Genomic DNA, 26,003 nt, shown 5'->3' with positions numbered 1-26,003 from the left:
TAAACAGGATCCTGTTGGAGACTAATGGTGGTCATCTAGCTGAGAGATTAAAGACTTCAGAGCAAGGTTTGCCTGTGCTCGTTGAAAGGGCATATTCATACTTCACTCTCAGGAAGATAAACTAGATCAGTGACCTCTCTAGTATTGGCTTCAGTGGTGACTGAGCTTGGAGGCTGAGAAGGTCCCCGTCCCCTGGTGGGCATCTGCGTCAACTGGCTGTGTTGCCTCTGTTTGTTTCATTCCTGGGGCTGGGGGCTTGGCAACAGAAATGTAATAACTTTGAAGTGTGAAATAGAGTAGAGCGCTTCTGAATTATACCAGGCTAGACCTTATGTAGTGCTTCATGCTTGCTCTCACATAAAACATGACTAACCCAAGCCATGTCATTCGAAGAAGCATCTCTGTGACCCGTTGTGTGAAAAGCTGTCAGCTGCCTCGCTGGACATGTGGGCACTGACACGTGTGGTATATCTAGTTTATTGGCTGAATTTCAGCAAAACAACGGTTTTATCTGTGTAACAGTTCCAAATACAGCTTTCTGGATGGTTACTGAACGAAAAATACGGTGCTTTAGTTCAAATTTGAGCTTAGAGCATTCTGTTTCTTCATATCCAGAAATCTGTGTTCAAGTGCCTGGTCTCTTACGGGGGGTGTTTGAAAACAAGCCCTGATCTTTCCAGCAGTCATTTTAGCGCCACTGACTTTCCAACCAAACTGCACATTAAGCAGTAGGGTTGTAAGCATTGAAGCCAATTTGAAGTATTCCAACAGTTCTCCTAAAACTTGGAGAAATCCCTGAGCTGAGGGTGTGCAACTGAGTCAGAGCAGTCGCTTTGCTCTGAGGCCGAGTTGAGGCAAGGCTGGCTTGGGGGTTCCTTTCTCTGGGTGCCCTGGCCTGGCTGGGGAGAGAAGCACAGTCAGGCTTGTACACACAAACCGTTTTGGCATGAATGGGCTTTGTCAGGGAACCAAGAGGTCAAGGGTGTTCTGGTAAGTGATGGTTTGAATGATTGTGGTAACTTGTTCAGGTGTTGTAATTCTGCAGTGTGGCAGTGTACTGCAGAAACACTTAGTGCGTCAGGCCATTGCTGGAATACATCTATTCTCCACACTAGTAGAGCAGAATATTTAATATGGAAATCAGTAGTACATTCCCTGAGCGAAAGGGATCTGCCAAACAGGAATTCTCTTTTAACATACTAATAGCAATAATCTGTCAGACTTGAGATATGGGAGGACCTGGATAATGATTTCAAGAAAGCTTTCAAAAGGGCTCCATGGAAGATATTAGTAGGTGACTTTGTGCAGATATCATCAAAAGAAGCATTCAGCTGGCTGTTAGCAAATTGCTGTGATACTCCCTGAGCTCCAAAACCTGTTTCTATGTAGATAAGACTATAGAAATTGAATGTGATGAAAACAGAGATCCTGGTGTGGTTGCAGAGTATTCCCACTGGTTTCTTCAGACACTTGCATCCAGGGAAATGCTTACCAGTTTCATGAGCACAGACACTAGAAGTGGTCCAAATCCAAGCCAGAACCAGTGGGGACCGTTTGTGGCAAGCAACAAACCAGGCTGGGGAACTGAAGTGGCTTGAAACTGATTTGTTTGAACTCTGAGACCCAGTACGATGTGTTCACTTGCAACCAGTTTCTTCCCAAAAGCCAGCGTGTGGGGGAAGTATGCTCTGTATTTTCTCCTTTGTGGGGAAAAGGAGATGTGTGTGGAAGAAAGGGGTGTATTATATCTCTAGGTCCCTTCTTTACAACCACTAGACAAGAGACCGTGGAGGTAGCAGACAGCCTGGTCCTGGGACAGGGAGTAGGATTGTGATGGCTGGGGTAGGCAGCATATGGAGATTTGGGATTGTTGCAGGTAGAGCAAATGTGGGCATGCCTGAGGACGTTGGTGTTCTATAGAAATGTGCACACTGAAAATCTCAGCATTGCTCTACTCTCACTTAACGTGTTCTGTCAATGTGAGAGTCCTGGTGCATCAGTCTTCAGAAAGTGTTTGAATGCAGAGTAACGTGTTCCACTGACGGGACGAGTACGCTGAATGGAGAAGTTTTCATTTGAACTTGTGTGAAATGCTTATTACCTAATGTGCAGGTTGCATTGTTTTCATACAGACAGCTGAGTTGTCGTAATGAAAAAATAAGTACTTACAGAAATCTTTTTTCTTTGCAGGGCAAGTTCATTAGGATTAACTTTGATGTTACTGGTTATATTGTCGGGGCCAACATTGAGACATGTATCCTCCTTCATGCTACGTCAGTGTGAAATGCAAGTTTCAAAAGTTTTTTTTTTAACCCTTGAATTTGTTGGAATGTAGTGAAAGGTTACCATATTTCTGGATTCCTTTGACAATGTCTCTCCTCCTTTGTTTCAAAACAAGTGCTCAAATGTCATGAAGCCAGCATGCTTCCTCAGGCTTAGAAATTGGATATACCAACGCTTAGCACTCTGAAGTCTGCTGGAATTTTAGGCTAGACTTAAAAACAGGGTTTGTCAAAGGAATTATTTCAAGCGTGCTTGTTCTATGTATGTTATCTTTTTGAGGGGACACTAGAAAAACCCTGCTTTCCTACCTGGAACCACTGTACTGTGCCAAAGGTTGCCCCTCAGTGCTGCAAGAGCAGCTCTCTGCCGGGACGGAGATGGTGCTCAGCAATGAGCTTCCATCATTGAGCACCTCAGGCGCTGTCACTCATTACAGAATCACGATTCTGTGATTCTGTAATGAGTGACAGCGCTGGAGGTGCTGTCCTGCTGGTCACCTTCTGGTTTCGCAGGGCTTCTGGATACCAGGAAGGTTCGGCAACACAAGGCCTACTACCAATTAATGCTGAAGCCTAATTCAGTTGTAGTTTTAAGGTCCGTTTTTATGTGTGATTGCATAAGAACAAGTAAAAACACTTATCCTGAAAGCCTTCTCTAAAGTTGTTTTCTAAGGATGTGTAAACTTTTCTAGTCTGTTCAGCTGCTTCTCTGTGGGGAATAGAAACAGGGTGGCCATAAAGTTATGAAATGAAGAGCCTTGGTAAACAATATCTTGTGAGTATTAATCATAAACATTGATGCAACTAAGCTTTCATTCTGTGCCTGTGAGTTACACTGCTTCATTTTAAGGATAGTGTGTGTGTTTGGTACTGTCATAAAATATAATTTCCCAATAAGGCTGGGAAAAATCTGCAGTTATTCAAAATATGCTTTAATGTTGAACAACTTTTTTTCAATTTGGTGCTTAGTACAGGAACGAGGGCAGTTCTTGCTTTTATGAAAGTTTTGAATAGTTTTGCCCAGAAGTTTATGAAAACAGGAAGACTTACCTTTTAGGGAATTCTTTCTTCATCGCAGGAACTTGCCCTTGTGTCACTTCAAATAGTGGTCCCACATTTGTTTTACAATATGGAATATCAAGACATGAAAATTTAAGTAACACAGCAGCTTGTTGCAGCTTACTAGACACTATCAGCTGCACAAAATCGAGTTTGGAAACTTTTTAAAGGCAATGAAGGATAGTCTGTTTAAAAAAAAAACATACTTGAAAGAAATGCTGAATGTACTAGAAAGAGTACTTTAGTGTTCAGCAGCTGCTGGGTTTTTGGTACTTCAAGTAGGACTCAAGTCCTAATAGAAGAATGATTGAAAAAGAATGAGACCAGCTCCCCCTCCCACTTAGGTCTCAGTGATCCCTTACAGACATCAGCTGCGTGTGGCGGGGAAATGTAGACAGCATCCAAGAAACGAGTTTGCTGGAATTAAATGTGGGCTTCTATCTGTCTGAATTTGAAACCCCTCATTTCAAGTTACTGAAAGTTTGTATTGGATGTAGTCCCGTCATTAGTATTAAAGTTCCTTTTGGTCCTTACGTAATTATATAGCCTGCTTTGAGTTCTGTGTGCACTGGATGTCTTTTTTTACCGAAAATTCTAGAGCATCCTTGACTAGCAGTAATCAGACTTGTTGGAGAAGTCTCGCGCTGTTCGTCAGGCTAAAGATGAGCGGACATTTCATATCTTCTATCAATTGCTAGCTGGAGCAGGAGAGCACCTCAAGTGTAAGTTAAGAATCTCACTGTTTAAATCTGTTGCATTTGTGTGCTGAGTTTGTTATTCTAGTGTTAACACAGTTTAGTTTGAACTGTTGTTTGGTCTTGAAACAGCGAGTTTTAAAAGAAGAAAGAAATGAAAAGCCAGGTGGCTTGATTTTGAAGTAACTTCTGTGTTTTGTCAAGTATGCTGTCAAACAACTGTTGCATTTCAAGCAAATGGCTGCTACATGACAAAGTCCTGTTTGGGCAGCCTGGTGTCTTCGGTCTCTGGCCAGGAATCGCTGGATTGAAACGGCAGTGTGCTCCCAGCTGATTAATAACAAATCTGGTTGGCAGTGACAGCCGTACCCACACCGGGCAGTGCCTTCAAACTAGGGAGAAGAGCAGCCATTTTGTCAATATATAATGAAACCATGAGGCTTTCTTCACCCTTTGCAGTACTGTGCTGGTTATCTTCTACCCTTTTCTCCTGGTAACTGGGGATTCCTGCTAGGCTGTGATAAGTGAAACTATTTGAAGGTACAGACTTCAGAGTTGACCCACTTTTTGTCCTGTGTTAAATAAACTTGGCGTTTAGCATCCTTGATCTGTTTATCATCAATACCCAGCTCCACTTCTGCTTGTGTCTGTTACCTTCCAATAGAGATGCTTGTTTTAGGGTGCTTTAAACAGGGATTTATGATTATGCTAGACCTGAGTTAGGTAATGTTCTTTTTACAGGCATAATGCGTTAAAGAGCTAATGTAGGATGCTTCAGATAGGTGTTCTGGGAATCTGGCTTCAGCTTTTAGGGTATACTCATGTTTTTAGTTTTAAAAGAATGAATTACTAAGCTGGTGTAATGGCTTGTAGCCATAGCTGAGGAACTGATTTTGTAAAGCATAGGCTGTGCATTTAGTGAAAACAATGTACAGGTGGGTGAGAACAGCAGTTCCTTAGCTTGTTGTTCTTTCTCTTCTCCTTTCCCCCCCAATACAGCTGACCTGCTGCTTGAAGGATTTAACAACTACAGATTTTTATCTAATGGCTACATCCCCATTCCTGGGCAACAAGACAAGGATAACTTTCAGGAGACTATGGAAGCAATGCATATCATGGGATTTTCACATGACGAGATCTTGTGTAAGTTAAGCCTCTTGAATTGTTAAAGTGTACTTTTTGTCCTGTGCACATGTGTGTAAACACTTGCTAATTTAATGTCACCAAATTTAACATTGTTTTGGTGTCTTGACAGCCTGCAACAAGTGTTTGCTTAATGTAAGCTTAGAGTTGAGTTAAAGCCATTTGCCTAAAATGTGTGGTACAAACTTAATTCCTTTCTGAACTTGTGCTTCAAGTTTGAAAGGAAAATGATGTAAGTAACAGAAGAAAAAATTGCTAAGTTGAACTCTCTTCAATTAAACTGGTGCATGTCTTTTGTTAACACAGCAATGCTGAAAGTGGTGTCTTCAGTGCTACAGTTTGGGAATATTTCCTTTAAGAAGGAGAGAAATACCGATCAAGCCTCTATGCCAGAGAATACTGGTAAGTTGGTCATGCTTGTATGGCTTCCTTTAACTTGAGCTGCAGTTTTCTTCCTATCGTTTGTTTAGTGCATATCTTTGGGTATAGAGCAGCCCTCTGAGCTTCCTTGTTAAAGTTTCTTGGCAAAAAGGCACCGTGATTGCGATGGTAGTAGCCAACAGGCAGTTATTAAAACTCTCATCTTCCATTCTCATAATGCAGACAAATTCAGGTATCCATCAACAGAATTTATGCTGTTTGCATTGCTTCTAAACTTTAAGTATTTCAGTTGTAGTCCTGTTTATTGCTATCTACAAAGACTTAAGCACTAGGAAAAAGTGCATGCTTAAATCCGTTTTTCTTTGGTTCCTGACAGCAGTTTTCTTGCCAATGATAAGAACCCTGGAGCCAAGCACAACTTCCATAGTGAAATGGCTGAACATAAGAATGCTATATTTCAGAAAATCTGATTTCTGAAGTGGTATGGTAGCGTGACTAAAATTTATCAGTACCCTAAATGCAATGCAATCAGCATTTTGAGGAGTTTTCTTCACTAAAATAGCTGATGAAGTGGTTCTCAGATTTTGAATTTAGTACTTCAGTTGTGGCCTTTTAAAGGCTGTCATGGAAAGTCAGCTTTGAGAACTGACCTCAGTGCACGGAGCAGTAAGAATCATTCATGAGACCTGCTGCACACGCACGAATCAAATTCTTGTCTGTCTTGTTTCATAATTGCCCTAAATTGCTGTGTGCGCGTACTGCTTGCAGTGTCCAAAACTTTTGTGATTTCCCAGGGCAGTGGCCTGCTGCCCAAAGTGCTCCAGCAAGCAGGTATGGATTAAAGCTCAACAATCACTGACTGGACATTTGGCTGGCAGTTGGCATTTGGGGTTTTGCAGGGAGGAAGAAAGGTTGGGTGGGTGGTTGGGTTTTGGGGCTTTTAGTGTCAGCTGAGACAGCTCAAAGGAGTATGTTTCCATTTAAAAGGTGGAATGTACGAAAGATATAAATGCTTCTTACTTTCTGACTATCTTCACTTTTGTTTTATTACTGTTGGTTTTGGACATAGAATTCTAAAGCATATCTATATCCAATAGTGTGCTATTGAATAATTTTAATACCGAATATAGAATTTTGAATAGAGAAGTGAAGATGCTGAAAAGATGCAATTGCAGTTAAAGCATGTTGCTGTTCTTCTGCGTTTTAAAACTATTTTACTAGGTTATCTGGTGATATTTTTTACCGTATCGTTTTGAAGACACGGAATGAAGCTGATCTTCATCTGCTTGTCATTTGTATTGTCACATCTCACTGATGGGTTTCCCTAGTATACTACAGAGAAATAAGTGTCATGACAGTGACAAGTTTAGAGGTGTGTCTGAAATAGGGCAGATTTGTCTCCCCATAGACAGGAAGGAATTTGTGTGGGTAGTAAAGGTGTGAACCTAAACAACGTGGATTAAAAAAAAAGAAACAGTTAAAGAACCATTTCAAGTATAAACATAAGAGATAGCAAACAGTTCATATAGCAGTCCTGGAGAAAGAGGAGAGAGAAGCTGTTTTTACAGAACCAATTCATACTTGCTAGGTTTAGAAGCCTTTCTTCCAAAAGGTTCATAAGCAATTTCATCAGGTTTGTACTTCAACTGTAATAGAAGCTTTTCCAGCATCTTTGCCTTATCCAGAAATTAAACCCGAAGTCGGATAGCCAGGGCTTGCTACAATCAATGGACAATTAAGTGGACATTCCTCAGCTGTAAGTGAACAAGATGAGTTGTATGTTGCTTCTGGTGCAACATTAAGACAAAAAAAAAAAAAAAAGAAACAATCCTACATGTCAGCGATAGAAATTGCACAGAGAGCTTTTAAATGATTTGACTGAAGGAGGGAAACCAAGTGAGTGAAGTAGCATGACCCGGTGTTGTCTCTGCTGTTGGTGCAGCCTGGGATATGGCTGCCGTTCTGGGCTGCAATTGCACACGCTGCTGGCTCATGTGGAGCTTCTCATCCACCAACACTCCCAAGTCCTTCTCCTCAGGGCTGCTCTCAATCCATTCTCCACCCAGCCTTTGTGGAGTGTTTGTGCTTGGGATTGCCCTGACCCAGATCCAGGGCCTTGCCCTTGGCCTTGCTGAACCTCACGAGGGCCGCACAGGCCCACCTCTCAGCCTGCCCAGGCCCCTCAGGACAGCAGCCCTTCCCTCCAGCGCATCGACCACACCACACAGCTCAGTGGCATCGGCAGACTTGCTGAGGGTGTGCTCGGTTCCCCTGTCCACGTCCCTGACAAAGATGTTAAACAGTGCCGGTCCCAGTGCTGACCCCTGAGGAACACCGCTTGTCACTGATCTCCACCTGCACACTGAGCCACTGACCGCAACTCTGAGTGCAGCCATCCGGCTAATTGCTTACCCACCGAGTGCTCCATCCGTCACATCCATGCGGCTCCAATTTAGAGACAAGGATGTCATGGGGCACAGTGTCAAATGCCTTTCACAAGTCCAGGAAGGTGATGTCAGTTGCTTTTCCCTTATCCACCAATGCTGTAACCCTGTTGTAGCAAGCCACCAAATTTGTCAGGCATGATCTGCCCTTAGTGAAGTCAAGTTGGCTGTCACCAGCGTGGTTTCACTAAGGGCAGATTGTGCCTGACAAGTGCTCATGTATGTAGCTAAAGTGAAAGGAATACTCAGTTTGTGATGCCATGTTAACTTCACTGATGCAGCTATGTTTTGATGTATGAACCATTCTAATGAACGTATAGCAGACAACTGCAGACTTTAAAATCAAGTAGTAGCATTTTGAATACTGTACAAAAACGTCCTCTGCTTTTATGTTGGTATTATCCTTTTTTAATGTAGGTTTATAAAAAAATATTTTTATTTCAACAGGAAAACAATGAGCTGCCAAACTAGAAAGCTAAGAGGTTGAAATACTTACTGAGTAGAGTGTGGAGAGCTTCCTGCTAAAGGGCAACGCTTACCCAGACCTAAAAATATCTTTAGCGTCACTTTCATTTTTAGAAATTTGGAATCATAAGCACCTAGCCTATTGGAAAGGTTATTTGAAAAAAGGGGTTGATGCAGCGAGAATATCTGATGAGGGTGTGGGTAATGCATAATTTCAAACAATGAACCAGGACACCAGGAGAGTTCAAGCTGTCTAAAAGTGAGCTGCTGTATGCATTATTCTAAGCAATTTAAAACATGGATTTATAATATTTTGTATAAACAATGTATTTTGCTGTAGTCTGTAATACAAGCATTCATAGCATTATGCTGCCATACCTGCCTAAACTGAAGCACAGGTTTTTAAGCAACCTTTAATGTGATGGAGTTGACGTGTGACACCATGCTGTGCTTTTTTTTGGAGGTGAGAAAATGTTCCCATTAAAGTAATGAAATGAAGGCCTGTGTGTGGGCAATAGACTGCTGCATGACCTCCTTGTAACTTTGTGAAATGTAGCATTTTCCGCATTCCCTTAAGGAAGTTCAGTGGGTACTTCTGTAGACACTTGCATCAGCTTTTGGGATGAAGTCCCACAGACACGGGCTTTCCAGTAGGGTAGGTCTGTCCACAAGAGAAGCGCATCTTCCTGACAGCTATTTTGAATAGCTGTTAAATTTTTCAGTTGGTGCATGAATGCCTTTGTCAGTAGCCTGTTTCACCCATGTTGCTAGCTGCTGTGGAGGATTTAAGCACTTACATTTATTACTTCAATCTCCAGTTGCACAGAAACTCTGCCATCTACTGGGAATGAACGTGATGGAGTTCACCCGGGCCATACTGACACCACGCATCAAAGTCGGCAGAGATTACGTTCAGAAAGCCCAGACCAAAGAACAAGTAAGTTGTGGTGCTATGAAGATGAAACTGTACCTCATCCTGATTCCTTCTTAATAAGGAAAGGTGGCATTAAATGTGTACTGGCACCAACTTTGTTTGCTGTCCTCATTAAACATCCTTTAAGTGGTAAAAGTCAGTGGTAGAGTAGAAGAAACTTCCTTTTCCTTGGCCTTCTGTTGGTTTTATCCTTTCATGTAGTTATACATACCAAATGCATAGAGCTTTTGTTTTTATGGTACTGTTTAGAAACGCATCAACATAACATCAAACTGCATACTATTTCAGCTGCTTGTTTTCTTTCCCCAGTGGTATTAACACCATTGAACTTCTGTTGTTGCTCAGTTATTTTTGATAACATCCATGTCCGTGTTCTTTTGATGACTTTTCCAGAGTAAATAAACTTTCCTGTTTGGATTTTCAGGCAGACTTTGCAGTGGAAGCTTTGGCAAAGGCCACCTATGAACGCCTCTTCCGCTGGCTTGTTCACCGCATTAACAAAGCTTTGGACAGGACCAAACGACAGGGAGCGTCTTTTATTGGAATTCTGGATATTGCTGGGTTTGAGATCTTTGAGGTACTTTAAAACACTGATCAGATTTTTCTTTTCCTCTCCATGTTGTTGTGCGTTCAGGATTAACTGTAGAGCTACTAAACGCATGCATATTCCAAGGCTGCAGAAGGGTTTGGGGGTTTGTAGCACATGAATGCTTTGACAACCCTGAATTATAGTGCCAAAAAATCAAACAGTAAACCATTCTCTGATATGTGATGCTTCTACAACAATTATGTTTCCCTATTACGTGCTAGTTCAGTATAGGTACCAGGGAACATAAGAGACTTTGAATAATCCGTTTTCCAATTTTCTTTACAATGTACTTGAATGTTGCAGGGCTTTCAGGGGATTTCCTTACAAGGTCAAATTTTTGACTTCCAAACATGTGGTAAATCCTGTCACTGAATTATTCTTGCTTACTAATGTTATTTTTGTAGTTGAACTCCTTTGAGCAACTCTGCATTAACTACACCAATGAGAAGCTTCAGCAGTTGTTCAACCACACGATGTTTATCCTGGAGCAAGAGGAGTACCAACGAGAGGGTATAGAGTGGAATTTCATTGACTTTGGACTGGATCTGCAGCCTTGCATTGACTTGATTGAAAGACCTGTGAGTTTGTGCATTAATAATACTCTAAGGAGAAGAGCTTCATCTCAAGGGTTTGTCTTGCAAATTGTAGGACTGTACAGAGATTTCTTGCAAAGCTGTTGTGGAAACAGTTAACTTGAATGCTGAATTCCAAGGCCTAAAATGCCATGTATTAATAAAAAGTATTTATCCTTAAGGGGTTTTGACCCGATGTTAGGTTGAAACACTCTGCTAAAGATATTAAGCAACTATTTTTATACCTTTTCCCTTGTACTAACGAAGTCTTTAGTCCTTTCACTTTCATGTTAAACCATGGCAGTGCGTTAATGGAGCTTTACTGTGGTGACTTAGTAAGAAAGCTTTTCAAGACTTAAGGTAAAACTTTTAATTTGAAATCAATAGAAAAAATTCCAAAACTCCATTTAGGATAAACTTTCTTGCAAATCTGCCTTTTGAATAGGGCAGTAATATTTTAAAGGTGGTGTTATCACTGCACTTTGATATTCTGGCTGCTCAATATACAGAAGCTGAAGAAGACTTCAAAGCAGTAGGAACAGCTGGTTTCAGGAAGGGACTTGGAGGACTGAGGATCATAGTTCCTGCAAGGTTCTCTTTGCATGTCAGAAGTATGTTGTCAAAGTTATTTTGTGACTCTGTTTAATTAAAACTAGAGCATTGCAGTTACTGCTCTTTACATTCGTCTGTGTGTACTCTAGAGTACCCAGAGTTGGCAGTGCCAATGATGCTGTGCATCCTGAAGAGCAGAACGGACGCACTCTGGCATTGGTGCTTTTTTGTTTGGTTGTTTTCTTGTGTTGCAGTAACAAAAGGGAAATCTTATTTCAGTTATCAAAATGTTGCATTTTGAGAGTGGAGCTTAAAATTCTGTCTCCTTGGAAGGTAAAATCTCTGCCAAAAAGACTGGAGGCTTCAGAATGGGGGTGTTCTCAATATGCAGATGTTTTAAGTGAATATTCTAAAATACATTGAAGTACTTTTTTTAAAGGAAATGTCAGTATGGTCTTAATTGTTCAGCAAATGAAGTATGTGATGCTATGTAGTAGGCAAAATATAAACATCTTCAAATGTTTAATTTCTGAGTTCATTAGGAACTTATGAAATACAAATCTTTATGAACTATTTTTCCATTCTGTTCCTGTGTATATCAGTCTGTCTTCCCTGAGGAAAATGATTGTCAAACAATTCTACAGCTGTACAATGCAAGTGTTGCTTGTTCCCTACTTCATTCTAAGAATAAACAAACCCTCTAATGGAGTAGTGTATAAAACTGCTGGCTGCTGAAGTTAAGCCTGCTGAATCCCTCTGGATGCTGCTACTGCATATCAACACAAGGCTTGGCAAGGGAAGGCTTGGTGGCTGCCACAGTAGTATCAAGTGGCTGGGGGGGATAATTGTCTTCAGTTTTGCCAACATTAAAGCATGACAGTAACTACTGTGGAAATCTGGGTGAGCTGCTGCATAGGTACGTGCTGTAGAAATGTTTGGAAGGGAACTCTGGAGGTCATCTATTCCAGTCTTGTCTGAAAGCAAGGCTTCAGGCAGTACCAGGTCAGCTCTATCAGAGTCCATATACATTGGAATGAATTTGTTTGAACCAGTCATAATGCCTTCATGGAACTGAATTCCCCCACAGTTTGCTTTAATTTATATCAAACTAGGATCAACTTTTTATTGTGGCATTCAATTACGTGTTTTGAATACAAAATATTATGAAATATATGCATGTTAAATAGTAACACAGATAAAATCCATCTGAATTTCAGGCAAATCCTCCTGGTGTGTTAGCATTACTGGATGAAGAATGCTGGTTCCCTAAAGCTACTGACAAAACATTTGTGGAAAAATTGGTCCAAGAGCAAGGAACCCACTCCAAATTCCAGAAGCCAAGACAGCTCAAGGACAAAGCAGACTTCTGCATTATTCATTATGCAGGGAAGGTAAGAGTTAAATATTAGATACTTGGTTAGAAACATTGGTTTAAGGAAAGTATTATGAGGTACATAGCTACCAAATTTAGAAGTACTTGTGCACGAAGGTGGCCTGGTTTTATTTTCTTGGACATACGGGAGTGCTCTAATGGAACTCTTGTTACCAAATAGCAGACAGAAATGAAAAAATATTAATATTAAAATAAATAAATATTTCAATTCACTGAAATTTTGTTGTCAGGTCTCAGAGGTGAGTTTTTTCAGGGCTTACTAGAGTAGTCTATTCTGAGTATCTGTTCCCAAGTTGATAATGCATAAGTAGGGCTATGTCAGTACCATCGTGTTCAACTTTATTCCCTCAGTTCAACACAAGACTGTTCCCTTCTATAGCTAAGCTGATATCTTTTCACCTTTACTGTTAATTCAACCTTTATTTTTCTGCTGAGGGACAGAGCTTGGATGCAAGGTAAAGTGGTCCATGAAGCAGCCATGTAATCCTTGTCAGCATTTTGTAGACATTTCATAATCACCAAGTCTATTCTGTAGGGTCACACTATGTAACCAGTTTCATAAATAGCCAAACTTAATCCTAGTACCATTTCTTGCCCTGATTTAGAAGAAACTGACTGAATTGTAGTATCTTTTAATTTCAAATAATAATGATATCTATTCATTAATGTTTGGTGGTGCCAACTAGATAATTGTAGCAAGAAGTAAAATAAATGTGTTGCATCAATATTTAAAATAATAACTTAGAAATAGTCGATCACTGTTGCTACAGTTAATAGTAAATTGGCTGTGAAACAAAAGATTACCTTTAGATAATCAAAATGAAGTAAAATATCTTGGTACCCGAGTACAAAGAAGTAATTGTTTGGCAGCAGCCAGCCATTCTTCAGAACATTGTAGGCACTTCTGTGATACTGGCCCTGCATTGTGTTACCTTCTTCTGACAGAAGGTGCTTTTCAGTTACCAGTCTGAGTGTGTATTTCCTTCAAAAGTGAAATCCTTGTAAAATATCTTTCTGCAAGAAAGACTAAGATGCTCTCATCTGGTTTTAGATGGTGAGAGTATTTGTATTTGGCTTGCCTTCCGAAGTCCTTATTTAGAAGTAGCTACCTTTTGGTCTGGTTGAAGGAAAACCATGCTACCCAGAGGTTCTGTTAGATTTTTATATTTTAGGGCTCTCTTTTGCATTGTGATGAAGTCCATGTTGGTAGCATGGAGTTTGCAACTGCTGAGCTATAGTTTCATGGCAAAACCACAGAACTGGTTCTTTCAAAGATAAGATCTTTCCTTGTTTTGTGTATAGAACAAAATGTTTAGGTAGATCTGCTATAGTGAAACTAAAAATTTATTTTTTCAGCACGTTCTTAGTTTAACCTAGGCATTTATGTACAGTAATTAAGGTCTATGTCGGAGTTCTTTCTACATCTTCACAGCAAACAGCAAAGCCTTATTTTGTTAATACTGCTAAGCTGAGAAATGTATGCTAGCTACTAGTAAGCAAAAAGTCAGATTAAGTTTAAATTGAATTCATTATTATTTACTCTTTCAAGAGAACAATACATTTTAGTGGTACTTTGAAGTGCTCTGAGGAGAGACAACTAACTTCTGGCAAGCGAATATTAAAAAGAATGGGAGAAAAGTTCAGTATACTGTTTTGAAAGCTTATTTTTAAAGCTAGAAAATCTAAAATTAAGAAAATCTAAAATTAAGGCTGGTAGTGTATTGTGACCGTTTGCAATTTGTCTGCTCTACAGGTAGACTACAAGGCAGATGAGTGGTTGATGAAGAACATGGACCCCCTGAATGACAACGTGGCTACACTCTTGCACCAGTCTTCTGACAAATTTGTTGCAGAACTTTGGAAAGATGGTAAGAGGTCATGCTCTGAGTACAGAAGTTGTTAGAGATTTCTCCTTGCTGGATTAGTTCTCTTTTTTTGTGCCTGTTCTGTCCTCACTTCCACCTCTTCATTGTAAATATCTACAGTGTTTTCTCTATGGTTTAGTACCAAAAGTACAAGAGGGAAGCTGCGTTGCTCTTATGGTCCTTTGCACATATGCCATTTCTGAGTAGCTGCTTCTCATATTCATTATTTGAACTGATAACTCACCTACTACTTGTTAACCTCTGTCAAATTTTATCTGTAGAATTATGTCTAAAACTCCTGACTTGCTGCATTGAAGTCCTGAATATAAACAGCTGCATCTTACATGAGCAGCACAGTGCAGGGGTGGGTGATACCCTGGAAAACTTATTTCCTGAAATAAAACTCATTAACAGCCAAACCAGTGCTTAGATATTCCATATTAAAATCAAATGCAATATTTTTCCTACTGAACTGCACGTTGCTGTTTAACTAGTTTAACCTGCACGTCAACTTAAAGTATTTCTCGCCATTTTTTCCCAAAATGCTCCAAGAAGCAGAAGAAGCCAAATAACTACTAAGCAGGGACTCTTATAGTTTTTAGCATCACAGTATATTAATAACAGTATATTTACATGTCATAGTGCATAAAGCCTGTACTTTCTTACTCCAGGAAAAATTCCAGCTTGTGATATAGGTGTTCCTGTAGGTTAATTCAGAGTTTCCATCTTCTCAGGAGTACTTACTTGGCTCAGCTGCAGAGAGGTGTTATAATGAATATATTAAGAACTTTTTGGTTGGGGATCTGCTCCTTCCCTTTTGAGTACATGTGTAGAAATGAAAGTGGTTTGGTCCAAACATTCAAAACCTGCTTCCACAGATAATTGAAATGTGCATGGAATATGTTATGGCCTAATAGCCTTTGTAGCACAGTTAAGTCTGCTTGCAATTGATAAACCTGTTCTGTATACTAACTGAAGTGTCTTGTGTGTCTGCTCTTCTGTCTTTCTGTTTTTGCTGTTTCTCTGCCTTAGAGATTCAGAATATTCAGAGAGCCTGTTTCTATGACAATATTACTGGTCTTCATGATCCACCAGGTGAATGGATATAAAAACCATAGGCCTACTAAAGGCAGGGCTGTTGTATCTACAGGAAAACCATTTTTGCTCGTAGGCTTGCATGAACTTTTTCATTTCATGCTAAATTTAGGTATACCTCCACAAGGCAAATGTTCTGAGTGCATACCTATTCAGTTGCTGCTGCATACATATAGCATCTATATTATGCATTGCATTTAAGCATTGCAGATGAAAAGGTTTGTTGCTTCCTAGTTCCAGAATTGCTTCTTAAATGATAATTCTGGTAGCTCCAAGTATTTGAGACAATGCATAAGCTTTATAACACTATCAAGCTTCTTTCTGCAGTCCAACATTGACAAAACTCTGGATGTTTTAGAATGTAGGTATGGCTTTTGAGAAGGGGAGGTGAAGAATCTATGAAAACTATCAGAAATGCTGCAGTTTTATTAGTGGAGTAAATGAAATAAATTTCTCCTTGACTTACTGGAGTTTTTCTATTTTAAAAACATGTTTAATATTTCCCCTTGTAGAAATTGCATGCTTTTTTTAAAGTATTAAAATTAAACCACTTACTTAGATATTTTGAAGAAGCTTTAGATATTTTTATCCAACCTCTTCATCCTTCCCTTCTTCCTCTCCAAGTTTTGAAATGTGTGTGTGAAGCTTGTGCCTTCAAACTTTGCAATTTTTACTTGAAACGTGCTATTCTCGATATACTACATGCTTTAGGCTACAAGTGGTGTTTACTTAAAAAATAAAAAAAATAAAAAAAATTACCAGAGTGTGAGTTGAGAAGTTTTAGCCAATAGGTAATTTCATTCATGCTGTTCAATGACTGCTCTTAACCTACAGGGAAGACATATTAACTTTAATAGTGATTATTTCAATATAAATGACCTTAATATAGTTGGAGGACAGAGGGGAGCAAAAGAAAAGACACACAAATTAATTTTGATTTATTCACAACATTTTAAAACTGTACATGGTCTTAGAGATGCCAGATAAAACTGAATGGTGTCCAGTTGTTAGTGGTGTCTGTTGGGTGCATGTTAAGTTGTTACATTCATCTTCTGTAAGATTGATTCCCAGTAATTTCTATCCCCCTTCTTCTGTAGAACTCAATTCTGCTTCAAAATAAATATTTGGGATATACTCTTATGAACAACTTGCTACCAACTTATCTTCTAACTCTAATAAGCCACATAGATTCTTGCATTTAAAACTATGTGTGAAGGATCTGGACTCTGCTCTGTGCTACACGAGACTTGAAAGTGGTTATTCAAACTTGTTGCCCTGTATTTTTCTGCTTTTAATCTTCCTGTTTTGTATAGACTTTTGAAAGCCATATGCGTACAAGTATGAAACAAAATACTGACACTTTCTGATTCTTTATATACAAAACTAATTCTGGTAGTGTTTCCCTTTGCTTTGGTGTAACTGAATTTGAAGATAACATTACAAAAACTTAAATTACATAATAATTAAATTACATAATCTCTTGATTTCATGGAGAACCAATGCATGTTGTATATTTATTCAGTACTAAGAAGTACCAGCTATTATTAAGATGTAAGCCACCTTTTTCCATGTTTAAGCAAGCTGTTCAAATAACTGTTGACATGCACGTGGAATCACAGTCTTGTTCATGTTTTTGGCCTAAGGGTCTTAATGATGACAGTCAGATTTGTAATGTCAGCTGCTAAAGAAGAAGCCAGGGAGATCCTTACCCAAAATGTTTCAAAATTGAAGAAAACTTTTCTCTATTCTGATGCTTTATGGCAGCTTTGAAGTGCATGGGTGTGCAGTTTTCCTGTTTTGAAACCCTTCTTTTGGTGAGGGAGGTCTCCGCAGTTGTATATAAAACTTGAAAGAATTATTCAAAATCTCTGACTAGCAAAAGTCTGGCAAATACTTTTTCCCCTCTTGTCACTGAAATAATACTATTTCCAACTCTTCTGTAAATCATTGCCTTCAAACAAATTTGAGCATTCAGTAAAACTCATACTTAACCTATATGATTGTCATAAGTGACTCTTCATTTTAAACAAATATGAACAGATAACTAATTCCAAATGTTCAACTCAGAAATATTTTGTATTGTAAGAATTCGAAGAATTGCCAGTTTCTAGGCAACTGTCTTTCTTAAAAGTTCACTTAAAGAAAATGGCTTTACTGGTCATGTGGAACTGCAAGTAAAGAGCTGGATATTTTAGTAGGTTCCTACTAAAGCTACACTATGCTGTATAAGTTTGTGGCTTCTGGTTCCACTGCTTCTGCACAGCGTCCCTAATACCTGCTGACTGCCTTGCCTACTGATGGCATCTTCTGTCATTTGTTCCACAAAGCTTTTGCTGCTGCACTATTGCTCTTCTTTCTGTGCATCTTTATACCAGACAAAGATTAAGGTTCACTTAATTATTTTCTCTTGTCCTTCCCAGTGGATCGTATTGTCGGTCTGGATCAGGTCACTGGAATAACAGAGACTGCTTTTGGCTCTGCATACAAGACCAAGAAGGGCATGTTTCGTACTGTTGGGCAACTGTACAAAGAGTCTCTCACCAAGCTGATGGCAACGCTCCGAAACACTAATCCCAATTTTGTTCGCTGCATCATTCCAAATCATGAAAAGAGGGTATGTGCTACAGACTACTCCTTGGATTCTTTCTCCTTATTAATAAGAGTATGTATGTGCACTTTAAATTATTCATGCTCTCTGGGTATTCCCTTTGAAATCAGAAGGCAGGTGTTGCAAAGCTTTCATGCTGACCAATATGCTTTGTGCTACCTGATCTAGTAGTTGCTTTGGGTAACTTGATCTAGTGGAAGGTGTCCCTGCCCATGGCAGCAGGGTTGGAACTAGATGGTCCTTAATGTCCTTTCCAGCCCAAACCATTCTATGAATATCTTCTCAGTATTCCCAAATGCACCCCCGATTTAGACAGTTGACTTTATAGAGAGTATCTTGAAAAATTTAAACTGCAGTTTTTCATGATTGCAAATTAAAAGTTTAAAAACCATGTTTTTGTTTGTCCAGGCTGGAAAATTGGATCCACACCTAGTTCTAGATCAGCTTCGTTGCAATGGTGTTTTGGAAGGAATAAGGATTTGTCGACAAGGATTTCCAAACAGGATAGTCTTCCAGGAATTCAGACAGAGGTAACATGTGCATAGTCTCTTGAGGTTTTTATTTTTGAGATGAAGTTTCTTGTTAAATTATTGGAAGGAAAAAAAAAATACAAGTAGAACAAAATCCATATCAGTGTGTGATGTCTTGAAGTGGTTTGAACTCAAAGCAGTTAAATGCTTAGTTTATCCTAAAGTGAATAAGGAAGGTAAACCAACCTAAAATGGATTTCTGGAAAAACTTTATGGAGGAACTTCTTAGTCATGCACTTGGTGATAATACCTGTATGGGTTTCTAAAAATATAGATTACTGGTAAATATAAAGACTCTTTTTTTATTTGACTTCAAGGTATGAGATCCTTACTCCCAATGCAATTCCAAAAGGTTTTATGGATGGTAAGCAAGCCTGTGAGCGAATGGTAAGTATTTATGCCTAAATATTGTTAAAACATTGAAAAGTTGAAACAAAAAATGTCCTTTTCTTGACATAAAAGCCATATACTTGTCTATCCATGTAGATCAGAGCCTTAGAGCTGGACCCCAACTTATACAGAATTGGACAGAGCAAGATATTTTTCCGGGCTGGTGTCTTGGCACACTTAGAAGAAGAACGAGATCTGAAGATCACAGACATTATCATCTTCTTCCAGGCAGTCTGCAGAGGATACCTGGCTAGAAAGTATGTGTGCTTTTATGACTGGATCTGCTTGTGATCACAAGTCTCTTTGATAGGTAGCTTGGCTTCAAAACTTCTATCTAAAGAGAGATTTTTCTTAAGCAAATATGTTGCCTGAAATATTGTAGTTGTGTCCAAGGCAAAGAGGTAAGTCTTCACCTACTAATTCTAATCAGACTTTGTACCTTCATTCCATAACAATATCTGCTTTTCTAGGTCTTGGCTTTATGACTCATGGAGCTGTTTACTTTAATATGGCTAATGATTGCAAAAAATCTCACCTGCTCCATCATAAGTTCTCAGAAGTACTCTGGAAAGCTGTTTTTATGAAACTAAGGGGGAGTTCACTGTCTAATCCATCCTGATTTTTATCTCTTTGAGGAAAAAGTCTGTTAACAAATAGCATTTGGAAAATGGAATCCAGCTCTTGCCTATCCCCTTTACTTAAGCAGTTAAGTGATTGACTTATGATTAAATCAATATAGTCATTAAAACTTAAAAAAATAAATAAAAAATGGTCTGCAAGTGCTCTAGGGTTGGGTAACCTTTGTAAAAAAACAAACAAAAAAAAAAAAACAACAAAAAACAGATGGGTGCATATGATGTTTTTAACATGAAGTGTTTTGCTCTTTCTGTCTTCAGGGCCTTTGCAAAGAAACAGCAGCAACTGAGTGCACTGAAAATCCTGCAGAGGAATTGTGCTGCATATTTAAAGCTTAGGCACTGGCAGTGGTGGAGAGTCTTCACAAAGGTTTGTTATATTCTGTTACTTTCTTTGACTTTTGTAAATAGGTGAATGTGGTTTCTCACTTGTTCATTTCAAAACTTTGCAGGTGAAGCCTCTTCTTCAGGTGACTCGTCAAGAAGAAGAACTTCAAGCCAAGGATGAAGAACTAATGAAGGTGAAAGAAAAACAGACAAAAGTAGAAGCAGAACTTGAGGAAATGGAAAGGAAACATCAACAGGTTTGTGCTGCAAATCAGCTTTTAATATGTGAAATGTGTTGCACTACGTCCTGTGTTGAGGGAGGCGTGTAGGAGAGGCCTCTGATCAAAATACTGTTTTTATCAGATGAGTTAACTGCCTTCACACTTGGCTAAAAACAGGAAAATAAAAGTTGAGCATTCCTTCAGGAACGTGGAAATACTGTATTAAAGGGAAAAAAAGGCAAAATAATAGTTCTGTTAGTGTTCCCTGGCTTTGAAAGAACCTCACTAGCAGCAGCATTTTTCTCTTCAATTATGCTTTCAGGGTGGCATATTTCCATGCTGTGTCACGGGGACATAGGGAAAAAATTTTGACAGTTATTGGGCAAAACATAAATGAATTTATAGTAAGTAAGACTGGCACCAATTTGAAGAACAGCTGAAAATGTGTCAATACAGACAGATACGTATTTGTCACTGTGGTAGTTGAGACATGATATAACTGTGATGGATATCTAGAATGGGAAGATTTTAATTCCTATTCTTGAGTTTACACAGCAAGAGGTAATGTTTCAGTTTTATTCCAGTGACTGCAAGAGCCAGCCTCCCTCCGGCTACCTATGACACTGCTCTGCTGCTGTGCAAGGATGAGGGATGGTTCCAGCAAACAGGCATTTCCCTCACCTTTTTGTTGCTTGTAGAACAGTGCAAGTGGGGCAGGTGCACTGGTGGGGTCTGTTCCTTAAAATGGGAGGGGCAGTTGAGTGATTGTTGCTGTAGCCCTATTCCTGGAGTTGGGGTCTTCTGGACTGCTGAAAAAGCCCTGTGCTAAGTTTTCACTTTTGGATGTGAACCAGGTAGTCAGGAATTGGAGCAGAACTTAGTCTTTAGGTAACTTCGTAGTTGTCATATGTGTGTAGTCTCACAAGAGACTTCAAAGCATCAAGTTTTTACTGCTTTACAACTTTGTACTACTTGTCTAATATTTGCAGCTTCTAGAAGAGAAAAACATTCTTGCAGAGCAGCTGCAGGCTGAGACGGAGCTCTTTGCAGAAGCTGAGGAGATGAGGGCTCGCTTGGCTGCCAAAAAACAAGAGCTGGAAGAAATTCTCCATGACTTGGAGTCCAGGGTTGAGGAGGAGGAAGAAAGAAATCAAATATTGCAGAATGAGAAAAAGAAAATGCAGGGCCATATTCAGGTATGCCTCTTGGTATCCGGAAATGGAAAAGCATGCAAACAAGACGGTTAAGGGTAGGAAAGCTTACCACCTCCACAGCAAGGAGGAAGTCAGTTCCTTAGCACCACATATGGAATAAAATTAATTTGAATTTTTTCTTTTATCTTACTATATTCAGTGTGTTTAGATTTCTGTGGGCTCCAAAGGTGTGAGGATGAGGAAAGAAAAAGCAGAAAAGTCAAAATGCACTGTTCTATCTATTGCTTATGCAGATAGAGGACTAAAGGCAGCAAGCACTTCTGAGTGGGCAGGAACCAGGAATAGCTGCATGGGTCTTACCTGCTTGTTTCTAGAGACTGATGGGATAATATCAGTTACAATACCGGTTGTGGATGCCCCATCCCTGGAGGTGTTCGACACCACATTGAATGAGGCTCTGGGCATCCAAGGGTGGCATCCCTGCCCATGGCAGAGGGGGTGGAACTAGGTGATCTTTAAGGTCCCTTCTACCCCAGGCTGTTCTATGATTCTATAAGAAAATGTTTTTTGATTAAATCCAGTGATTATCATGAAGAATATTCCTCCTTTGTATTTTTATGAAACAACTTCATCTCCTTTGAGTGAGTTTTTTTGTGAAGACTTCAGATGCTTCCCTTTGAACACCTGGAGACCTTAAAATCCTTATGGGTTGGGGGGATCCATAACTTAACTATCTTTCAAAATACTCAAAGTACTTGAAGGGGAGATAAATCCCACATCCCACAGCTTGTGATGACTTTTAATAAGTATTGATGAATGAAGAGAAGCACAATAAATTATTACTTTTCTGCTAGTATTTAAGTATTTGTGCCAATCTCTGAACAATTTCAGCTGTAATGTGAGCTCTAGACTACAGGAATTCAGTCTCCTGATTTCAGTGTGAGTCTCTTCCCAGATGATTACACTGTTATACCCGAGGCCCTATTCAGATGCAGTGTGCTAGGAAGTATTTGACATAAAACCCAAAATAACTTGTTTGTCATTAGGTAGTGCTGGGTCTATTTTCCCTCTGTGATGGATTTTTATTTTATGTGCAAAATCAGGAAGGTGAAAGATTGTAGTGGAGTGAGTATGTGTTTCCTAGAGAGCATGCTTCAGCCAAATCTAAAATACAGAGTACAAAAAAAAAAATTCCATGTGTGTCACATGGCCCTTAATTTCATTACCAGTTTGTTAGATTCATTTACAATATCAATAAAATAAAAGTATTTTTTTAGTTTTATTTAGGGCAACTGGCTCTTTAAAATAATACTTTTCCACCCAGCAAAAGAAATAAAATGTTGACACGTAGGTAACCTGGAAAATGCACACATGCACTTGCCTTTCTTCCCAGGACCTAGAGGAACAGCTTGATGAGGAGGAGGGAGCTAGACAGAAGTTGCAGCTTGAAAAAGTGACAGCTGAAGCTAAAATCAAGAAGATGGAAGAAGAGATCCTACTGTTGGAGGACCAAAATTCCAAATTTTTGAAGGTGAGACCAGTATGCATGGCTAGAGATTCTGCTCATAAGTGTTAGTAATGCAAGTGATGGTTCTCAAAACGTTTGAAGCTGCTGCTATCTTACCATTAGAGTTCGTACCTTGAAGACTTGTGGGGTTTGAACAGGTTGAAGCTGAGAGACTTGGAGTTTTTCAGAAATGAACTTTAAAAGGGTGGCATTTGCCATGTGTTCTTAATGGTTTCATGAGTCTTCTAATCTAAGAGCTTTAAACATTGTTTGTCATAGCTACGGTTGTTCTTTGTTAGCCACACAGATGCTACCATTGTTTTCTCTGATCTATACAGATGCTCTTGGATGACAAGTGAAAGTGACCTGGTTTTCCAAAAGCGTGCAGTAAATGCTGTACAGAAACAAGACCTTCCATGCCTTAAATTCCAAATCTCTCATTCTTGGGAAAACAAATGTTCATGTTTCTATACTATTCAAATTGATCCCTAAGATTGATGGGTCAGTCACATGAAATGAAACGTATTAATACACTGTATGTGAGACCTCTATATGGATTTCATACGTTCAGTTATTTGTGCTGTTTAGAGACTCTTTGAGTCATCTTTTAGAAGTTATTCTCTACACACACCCCTGCCCTTTCTCCTAACTAGGAAAAGAAGCTGATGGAGGATCGAATTGCTGAATGTACTTCTCAGCTGGCTGAAGAAGAAGAAAAGGCCAAAAACTTGGCCAAACTCAAGAACAAACAAGAGATGATGATCACCGATCTAGAAGGTTTGTTCTTACTACATTTGCCTATTAACAACTGGGAGGTGACACCAGAGAGGAATGGATCACCTGTCACAGCGTATGCAGTATCTGTCCCATTCTGCTAAACATACCCTTACATGTGGATACCTTAATAGCTGTTATTTGTTATCTATCTTGTCAGAAACTGTGCTTTTTCAAGGCTTGTTGCATCTGGCTGCTCCATCTTACTCTTCTTTAACTTGTTTTTCAGTTTTGAGATTGTTTCAGTTAGATGCATTCTGAAATTCATGATGTTGCAGGAATTCTTTTAGTAACAAAGTAAAACATCTGCCTTGTGACATTGCTACACTTTTCTAAATAGCATATTAGGCAAACATATTTCTGAAATAGTGTTACTAGCCAAAGCATATTAGAAGCCTAAGCAAATCTGAATTGTTTTGTTTTGTTAATGTTTTGTTTATCAAAAATAGTTCAATTTCTCTGTCCGTTTGTTCTGGATTGTTTAGCTATATTGTCACAGGCTAAACCTGCCCTATATGTAACCCTTCTTGATTTAAAAAAAAAAAAAAAAAAAGTGGTACATAGCTATTACACAATGTGAAGAAACTGCCAAGTCCAAGCTGCAAAATATAAGGCAAAATTGCTCTTCGTGTCCTAATTTGGAAATGGTTTTTCACCAACTTTATTATGGCATGTCTTACTACATCTTTTAAAATGGATGTGCTTATGGGAAGAATAGCGAAGCTTAATTTTCTGTTATAAGTAGGTATTGAACTAATAGGGATAGTAGGGGATTGATGTGCCTTTTCTTTAAAAATCATTGAGACCGTAAGGTGAGCATAGGTAAAGCTTGTTAACTGGAAAAAAATGCTTGAGTAGTTGTTTGCTCAAATCAAGATTAATGTTTTTGAAGATATTTGACAGATGGGTTTGGTTATGGTGCCATTCCAAGACATATTTTGGATGACCAAAAAAATGGAAATTAAAGCTTAACTATAAGGCATGCAATTTATTGGCTAGTGAAACACTGTAGAATAATATTTACTGTTGGAGATAGTTCAAGAAGCCTTAAAGCTTTCTCTGCTAGGGTCTTGGCACTGTTAGGCACTGAAATTTGGACCAAAAAATAATTCAGTTTACTGTGAGCTTTCTCAATTACAAAATTGGGTCTTGTGACAATGTTCTATCTAAAGCTCCTGAGAACTGTAATGTGAAAACAGAAGGGAAAGTGCAATTTTTTGGTCAAGAATTGTTTAGAGAGACTATTAGTCTTTTTTCTGGAAAATCCTAAATTGCCCTGGGTGGCACTAAGAGATGATTCTTGAGCATGGCTCTCTTTCTATATAGAAGATGAGGTCTTAATCCAGGATGTAAAAGAAATCTGTACACAGAAGACCCACAAAACATTGACTAAGTCTAATAATTTATGATAACGTATGTAGAATTGTGCTAATGCTATGCTAAGAACTAGTGATTTGGCAAAACCTTCCTGTCACTTTAGTTTATTAACATACCTATCCATTAGCAAACTGCTAAACAATGCAGCTAGGAACTATCTTGCTCAAACAACAGGCAGATAAACTAAATGCATTGTATTGCTATGGCACCGATCAGTGGATGTCTTTCAAAAAGAAATGCCTCAGGGCAGGAGTATATCAGCTTGAAAAGCAAATTACTCTAAGGGTCACAAACCTTGCTAAATACCAATGCGATGTGACTTAATGGCACAGATGTTTCCAAAAACTGTGATTGTCTAAGTTTTCTTAAATCTGTATTATTTTCCAGAAGACCTTTTGGAGTCTTGCCTAGCCCTTCAAAAACTATGCGAACTGTCACTTTTTTCAAGCCTTAGCTGATCTTCGTTTTTGAACCCGTATGTCTGTTATCATCTGTCCTAACAGCTCAAGCTGCCCTTCTCTTAGATCCCATTCCTATTTTCTGTCAAGATTGGGTTGTTTCTGTTCCCCTCAAACTTTCCTTCCTCTAGAGTTGCCGACTTTTTTCTTAACTTTCTATGTCATAAAGCTCTGCTTCGTTATTTCATTTTTCCCTGTCAGCCTTCCAGTTACAGACTGGAGAAAGAATTGACACAGTATAAACTAAACTTCCACCCTTCCTTCCACCCTGTTCCCCTGCCCATGAACTGTCTGAGGGTAATTGGAAGAAAAAAAACACAACACTGATAAATCTTTGTCACTTTCCTAGAGCGCTTAAAAAAGGAGGAGAAGACCCGTCAAGAATTGGAAAAAGCTAAAAGAAAACTTGATGGTGAAACAACAGACCTACAGGACCAAATAGCTGAGCTGCAAGCCCAGATTGAAGAACTGAAGATCCAGCTGGCAAAGAAAGAAGAAGAGCTGCAGGCTGCTCTTGCCAGGTCAGAGCACCATAGGGCTTATGACTACAGAA

The 26,003-nt window shown here is 39.1% G+C and overlaps 1 protein-coding gene across 10 annotated transcripts in view; it reads left to right on the top strand.

Annotated features, from left to right (window-relative positions):
• MYH10 (myosin heavy chain 10) overlaps positions 1 to 26,003 on the top strand; it is a 103,117-nt gene that overhangs the window by 59,773 nt on the left and 17,341 nt on the right. For 9 of the 10 annotated variants that reach the window (XM_040530504.1, XM_040530496.1, XM_040530503.1 and 6 more), the window contains 19 exons: positions 2,191 to 2,254; positions 3,965 to 4,063; positions 5,036 to 5,179; positions 5,486 to 5,581; positions 9,288 to 9,406; positions 9,828 to 9,980; positions 10,397 to 10,570; positions 12,334 to 12,507; positions 14,263 to 14,377; positions 17,890 to 18,083; positions 18,486 to 18,607; positions 18,925 to 18,994; positions 19,094 to 19,254; positions 19,894 to 20,002; positions 20,085 to 20,216; positions 21,170 to 21,376; positions 22,728 to 22,865; positions 23,495 to 23,618; positions 25,800 to 25,971. In XM_040530504.1, coding sequence (XP_040386438.1) covers positions 2,191 to 2,254; positions 3,965 to 4,063; positions 5,036 to 5,179; positions 5,486 to 5,581; positions 9,288 to 9,406; positions 9,828 to 9,980; positions 10,397 to 10,570; positions 12,334 to 12,507; positions 14,263 to 14,377; positions 17,890 to 18,083; positions 18,486 to 18,607; positions 18,925 to 18,994; positions 19,094 to 19,254; positions 19,894 to 20,002; positions 20,085 to 20,216; positions 21,170 to 21,376; positions 22,728 to 22,865; positions 23,495 to 23,618; positions 25,800 to 25,971 — 2,567 coding nt within the window. Of the gene's footprint in view, positions 1 to 2,190; positions 2,255 to 3,964; positions 4,064 to 5,035; positions 5,180 to 5,485; positions 5,582 to 9,287; positions 9,407 to 9,827; positions 9,981 to 10,396; positions 10,571 to 12,333; positions 12,508 to 14,262; positions 14,378 to 15,406; positions 15,470 to 17,889; positions 18,084 to 18,485; positions 18,608 to 18,924; positions 18,995 to 19,093; positions 19,255 to 19,893; positions 20,003 to 20,084; positions 20,217 to 21,169; positions 21,377 to 22,727; positions 22,866 to 23,494; positions 23,619 to 25,799; positions 25,972 to 26,003 lie in introns of all 10 variants that reach the window. The other variant, XM_040530506.1, reaches the window with a different exon arrangement.

Source organism: Cygnus olor, chromosome 18 (assembly GCF_009769625.2).
Source record: "Cygnus olor isolate bCygOlo1 chromosome 18, bCygOlo1.pri.v2, whole genome shotgun sequence".
Lineage (NCBI taxonomy): Eukaryota > Metazoa > Chordata > Aves > Anseriformes > Anatidae > Cygnus > Cygnus olor.
The sequence above is the reverse complement of the archived record's forward strand: the minus strand, read 5'-3'. Positions and strand labels throughout refer to the sequence as shown.